We start from the raw sequence: 7,041 nt of genomic DNA on the forward strand, positions 1-7,041 counted from the left end.
TGTTAGCTTATTTGATGGTTTCAAAGTCAAGAAAATTCAAAGAGAGTTACTTTAATAGCAGTAAGTAGCTCTGAGTTAGCGCGAGGTATGTTGGGTAGATAAGCATGCGATTTTCCTGCTTGTTAAAGGAGCAGACACTGGCTTGTTAAAGAGCTGCTCAGTTTTCTTTCACTTAGTTTAATCTTGCAGCTTCTGATGTCAGATATTCCTGTTGAAGTTTGCATTTTCAAGTAACCAAAAAATTCATGTGATTGGCGATAGAGCTCACTACAATGACTTACCACTTATGGGTACTTGTAAATTACATACTCATGCTTATACACCTGCATTTTAGAGCGTGGACATGGGTCATTTCATCAGTGTAGTATATCTCACTGTGCTCTGTCCTACCTCCCGCTTACTTTGAGCCCACTTATCACAGTTTGTTAGTAAGACACGGTAAATGTGAACTATCTTCCAAAGCTGCAAAAGATTGTGTGCCGTTAAATTTGTTGGGTGATATTCAAAGATGGAGTGGTGAAGAGTGGCAACACAAACCACCAAACAGCAGAGTAAGGGTTGTGAAGCATTTGGGAAGGAATGATTCAAGTAGAGGTGCATCACATTGACGAGGATTGACACGTTGACCCCAATCCAGGTGTCGAAAACATGCCTAAAAGGAATGCTAGGTGTAGGTGATGCGACCAGATGCTTGCATCTACATCAAACAGCCGAGTATTAGCCATGGGAGCTTCTGAGTAACTGGGTCTCATCCATATGCCGTGCAGTGACTACGACGCATCGTTTTCGCTTCCTCTAAATGGGTTATAGTGATGCAGCGTAGCCAAACTATTTACCAAATGACTCATGAGAAGCGTTGGTTTTAGTGCTGCAACATGAACAGTCCAAATACACAACCGATTGTCGCTATTCAAGGTACCCAATCACCCGCTATCCATCCAACGGACTCTGCTTCTAACATGTGCACCGCTCTGCCCGTGTTGTGTGTGTGAGTAGGATGAGCTACAGAAGCAATTGCTTACCTTGAAATTCTGGCCTAACTAGTGAAACAGAGATCTATCGACTTGATACGTGTTAATACAACTATATTTACCCAAATATGCTGTCAATGTCGCTAATATTTCAGTTCTTTTGGAAGTAAGTCATCCATTGATGCATCACTCAGTGCCTTTGGAGAAAACATCGACATCATCAAAATGCAGTCTTCAACTCGTCTCACGTATGTTTCAACCGCAGTATTTAAGGTAAAATACGAGGTCTGTACCAAAAACCCTAATAAAGCCAGTTTTCGAATTTAAACCTTTATTTGTCCAGAGACTAACGCCAAACTAAAGCCAGTAGGTACGTTATGAACCAGTGTTTATGCTGTAGAAATACTATATAAAGGCTGTTAAACTTTTTTAGGACCATTAATCCATTCCCATCGTCACTACAACTATACGATGTATACGTCCTCTGAAACGTTTTAGCATTTGCTAGTATATCTGATTCTTAATTTATAAATTAGTATTTGAAGAATACCGTTCTTATTGTCATGAACAGTATACCACTTGTGCAGCTTGGAATAACCACTCAATCATTACTAACTTCACTGGAGGCACACAGATGTGACGTCCAAACCCAAACTCCACCACATGCATGACACACTAATTATTAAGAGGATGGACTAAATAGGAAGGAGAAAAAGAAATTTTTATGACAATTAGGCATCCAGGTGTACGTATGAGCCATTTATTGATGAGTTATTTCTCTCTAACCTCCTGACACTATCCAATTTTGCCTAAACCTGCACCCAATGTACAGGCGCAATACATTTTTGTCACCAAGGTAACATGCGGTCAGATAACACCGATTTAGTGGTTGAGTTACCGATACTGATTCGCGTGGCAAGAATGGATACTACTACCGAATCAAGTTATAATACATTGTAAAACCCACACACCATGCAATATGCCTTCTTCCAGTCAACCTTTAGGATCCAACGCTTTGAAAACGAAGGTAGAGCAGAAAAGCAACGGAAATACCACGCATTTATGCAAACGCATGTGTTCCAATTTCGAATGCGGGATTGCGAAATCTGATCCATGCGCATACATTAAGTGGATGTCATGGGCTTCAGATCATGATTTATGTTTGCCAACTGGAGCGGTTTTAATGGTTGAGCAAAGTGGCTGGTTGGCATTTGTGAAATAGCGAATTTATGTCGCTGTCAGTTATTAAACCCTACCAGGGAGATGACTGTTGGAACCCCTTCATTTAAGCTTGCTTTACATCTTGCAATTGACTTCTTAACAACTCCTTTCATTTTTACTTGAACAATGTCTTTCTTTAATGGCCAAAAAATAATTAAGGCGAATTACAATAATAGATACGGTCTTGTTGAATTTTGTTGATAGTTAATATATTCCCCCAAAAAAGTAGTATTTTCGCAATCTCAGCGGCATGATGTTATCGATCATTTCATCTTTGAAAATTCCTAAACTTCTACCTTGAACTGTCATACAGATAACCTTTAGTCACAGACAAACATTTCGAAACCAACTACATGCAATACTTCTACGGAGGTTGTTTAAAAACTTCAACAGGACAAAATAGTTTACATGTCTGGAATTGTATCGTGGTAGTAGTTAACTACCCTTAATAGAGGGGCCCAACAATGAATCCGGTGGAAAAAGCTAGCTATTGTCGAACCAGGTGGGAAATGCTCTTTCTTCTTACCCCTTTTTTATAAAAATAAGCTTCATTTGGGCTACCTTTGTGATTTAATACGCTTGACGGACGGTGTGGTGGTCGCAAGAGAATTCACCTCACTTGGAGCTTAGTCAAAGCATGGTAATGACAATATCATTGAAAGGATACTTAGTAATTCCTCGATTAGTGCTCATATCCTTTAAAAACTGAATAAATATGAGTCATTTGTAATTTTTGCAATCTCTAAACATATTTGTAAGAGCATTTGAGGTTTCTTGCGTAACGGTATTGTCTTAGAAACTAAACCATGAGGACCAAAAAACTTATTTGTTGATACATTAGCAAAAGCATCATTAATCGCGATATTAGTTTAACTTGCACCAACAATAAATTATACTCCACGAACGAAAGGCATCCTTAATAATGAAAGCCTTGACCCCATGCATCTACAGCCAATCCCAAAATCTCACCTTACAACCTGGTAGTAAATCACGGTTGCCACAAACAGTCAGGACAATAGAATACATGAATTTGACTGAAATACGTCTTTGCTGTCTTAGTTCAAAACATAGTGGTATGTGTAGACGACAGTCGGATGCTCATGCAAATATTGCATCTACGCAAGCCACGCATCATTTCTGAAGCCTGCATGAAATCTCCGTGGTGAAAAATTAGCTTATCAGGAGACTAAAATGATGAGTCAAAATTGGCAGTGTTTTTATCTCCCACCATTGTCGTCTTCGACGGAAATCTTAAAAAGGGGATTAGGAATAACACGAATCAAAGGAACTTATTAGCGTCAATCTAAAAATAGCATGATCCTAGCCTATAGGACATTTCAACCTCCTCCCTCTTTTCCTTAGAAGAGGGAAATTTTTTTTATAGTGCCTCAGGTACTAATATTAGAGGTTGCGGGGTAAGGTATTATTAGGCGCCGTAGAAGCGTTTGATCTGGTGGGACTGAATGCACCAGAGGTTGAATAGACCCACGAAGGAAAGGAAGCTGAAGAGGATGGTGAGAGTGAGCGCCAGTGCCCACCCGAAGAATCGAGTGACGAGACCGGTGGAGGAGCACCCGGTTGCCACAAGAGCCTCGAGGATGTAGTGCATGTTGGCACAGGGCATTATCTCTGTCACCAATCCATTCAGTGCACTTGTGACTTCTTCGAGGATCATTACCAGTAGGTCCAATAGCATTGGCTTTATATCTTTTTGCATGACGCCTTGCAACGCAGCTTCATTTTGAAGGAGCTGAAATGAGGTAGATATTACAGGTACTTCTGTGAGATACAGTATAACTGGAAACATTGAATTAAAGTATGTTCAATGATTTAGCATCAAACGAAATTATTTTATTCAGTGGAAGGCCTTGTTGCTTATGCCCTAATGCACTGGATCATTTTTAGCTAGTGTTGGAAGTTGCCCCATCAGTCGAGAAACAACTTCCAACTTATATTAACATGTAATGATGGTTGGTTTTGGTAAGCAACAGGATCCAGAAAAACTATTTTTGGGATTAATCAGCACCACATTTGTCTACCGTTTGATGTTGTCCACCTATTAAGTACTGAGGGTACTAAGTGCTTAATCGACTATCAGTGTTACTGATTGACAAGATCGAAATGCTTCTTGTGATGGGTGGTATTCACATTTTGAAAACTTAGAAGTCTTTGCTTTAGAACATGATCACGAAGTGAAACCGTGGGAAAGAGTAAAACTTGAGGGAAGGAATGGGGCTGCAGCGGACAGTCCACCAATCGCTACGGGTAACTGCTTTGATTTCAAGTCGTGGAATCTGAGGAATTATGCCTTCTCTCAATCACCCTCACCTTTCATTGCCTCCAAGCTACCAACCATTCTAATTTATCAGAATCTTCATTAGAGTCGTTCACCAGCATTGCCGTTGGGGTGCACATGGTGGATTGGACAGATTCGCATCAGAGAAGAAATTGGGATGAATGTGGAAGAAAAGCAGATCTGCAGCTTTCAGTACTGTGGGCAACACAATTTAGGATTTGCATCTATGCTTGAGCCTAAGTGCGCAATAGTTGGAACTCGTTTGCTAAATGATGCAAACCAATTTGCGTTTGGTTGACACCTTTGTCGTTCAAGTCAAAAGCACTAAATTAAGAGAACTTGAGGCAAATAAAAAGGCAAGTCACTTCATCACTTGTGCTCATGAAGTGTTGGCATCGAGTATCAGTAAATTAGAAGGCCCGTTCACTTAAATTGGTTGGGATGAGAACATGAAACACATTTGTGTGAGATTCCGTATTTTGGGCGTTATTGAATCTAGCCTTGTTAGGAATATTTGAAACTATGAATATTTAAACGAAACAAATTATGGTTACCAAATACGCCACATGCTCACTGGAATAACGCTCTGTCTCTTTTCAGAGAATGTTTGTTCAATTTGCATTGTCAGTCCAAACGGTCATTCCATCGGATCGTTCATTGGCATGCCGATTCAGATGAAATGACTTTACTATTTGTAAGTGCCTCAAGCGGAGAAGATCTAAAGACCTACTTCATGAAACAGTTTCTGTCTAAGGGATTCTTGAAGTGGACATCCTTATCGAGGGAGAAGATGGCGTTAAGGTCATGCAGAACAGATGAAATTCGCGTGCATCATTTTAGAGTAGAAGTAGTGAACCACTCAGCCCAATCATCCTCCCCAATTCTACCCTTTAGAAAATTGCTTTAACAAAGTCATCCTTCCACCCTTGTGGCGAGGAATTACCCAGTGATGCTTACCGTTGTTTGTAGGGTCAAGGTTTTCTCCATAAGTTATTACTCTACCGACCAAATGACACGCTGAAGACGCCCATTCACACTACACCTTGTTTGCTGAGTCCATTACTACTAAAGACCTACGAAACACCTGTGTGGGTTCATCATTCTCTTGATGGGACATTAGTTTGTGTGCCTGGGACGTGAGTGTTTCGTCGTTCCTTATTTGGAAAGGGACAGTGGCTGGCGGCTTAGGGTAAAAGTAGCCGGCGCTTTAAGTGAAGGTGGTATGACAAGCCTCACACCTGTCACTTCTCACTCGTCCAATGCGCAAAGCACTATACTTCAGACAATTGACTTGATGTCAACGAATCAGTCAATTGAGTGTCATCATGCAGTTAGAGTAAAGGTATTACTTGAGAGGAGAGGAGAGGAGGCTCCTTCTTCGAGTCAGCTGCAAAGGTTTATGCGTGCTCAGAGGCACCTTAACACGTTTTGACGAAGACTGCGGGATGAGATGCAACATGAACACAGAAGGCTTTTACTTATAACCAGGATTGGCAACGTGGCTGTTCTACTCTGCTAGGCAGATTTTAATGTCCTACAATAGCAGAAGTGCCAACGAGGGGTAAGCAGTACTACTGTCGATTCAGGCAAGCATAAATGAAGGCTTGATGGGTGATGTACTACTCTTCCGGCTGATTGTTTACTTTGTCAAATTAGGATCATGGATCAGAAAATGCATTTGTCCACTTCTTGGTTGCCGAACTGAGCTTTCCCATTGACCGAAATCGACGTGGATATTTTCAGCTGCGAACTGTTCATTTTACGAACAACAAGATCTGTTCGTGCCGCAACAGCTTCGTTAACCTCACCTTTATGCATTTGCTTCAAAGTCACCTGAAGAGGAGGATATATTGGCATAAATCCACTCTCAGGCTCTCGAATTGAAGAGACCCTCCAAAAGGCACTGACCGGTTCCGCATACACCACTTGGTAGGCTCCGTTGTGTCCTTCGTGCTTCTTCTCACTCTGATGGCAAATGTGACGGGAATTATACTGCCTCAAAGAAATCGTGCTTTAACAATCGCAACTGGCATGACTGTTAGCTCTCACATCACTCCAGAATGAGCTAGATCTTGGAACACAAATGCTGTTGCTTGAAGTACTACACATCGAATTCAGTCAGGGGTAGACATGGCAAATTCGGCTACATGCACTGCACTAGCTCACATGCCCTGGGTAGATTTCGATGAGAAACATGTTGCACGAAGAAATCAGTATCTTTACTTCCCTATTTGACATATCCATTAAGTTTCGCATCATCTTTGACTATTCTTGAACTTAAACCTCAGCTGTTGCTGCTTCTTATAGTACACATTACCATGTCACAAGAAACCGTGTAGGAGCTGGCTTCTTGCCCTTCTTCACGGAGGTTACTAACAAAGTTCAGTTGGACAAAAAAAATTAGTTTACTGTAAAAATATCGTGACAGTAGTGAATAGCCTTTGTGGAGGGACCTAACAGAGCATTTGGTAGGTAAATCACATTGCTGTCAAACAATGACAAATCTTTGCTCTCCTAACGCCTATTGGGAAAGCAAACTTCCTGGTGGTCACA

General features: G+C 41.1%; 1 protein-coding gene across 1 annotated transcript; it reads right to left on the bottom strand. All coding sequences in view use genetic code 11, as the record gives it.

Annotated features, from left to right (window-relative positions):
- Nucleotides 1–3,618: 3,618 nt before the first annotated feature.
- On the bottom strand, nucleotides 3,619–3,999 carry EGR_08892 (hypothetical protein; the record flags this gene model as incomplete). Its single annotated transcript, XM_024498141.1, has 1 exon — nucleotides 3,619–3,999. The coding sequence occupies one exon, from the start codon at nucleotides 3,997–3,999 to the stop codon at nucleotides 3,619–3,621; it is 381 nt and encodes a 126-aa protein (XP_024347426.1).
- Between the last annotated feature and the right edge of the window lie 3,042 nt (nucleotides 4,000–7,041).

The sequence above is a fragment of the Echinococcus granulosus genome (genome assembly GCF_000524195.1).
Source record: "Echinococcus granulosus chromosome Unknown EG_S00123, whole genome shotgun sequence".
Taxonomy (NCBI): Eukaryota; Metazoa; Platyhelminthes; class Cestoda; order Cyclophyllidea; family Taeniidae; genus Echinococcus; species Echinococcus granulosus.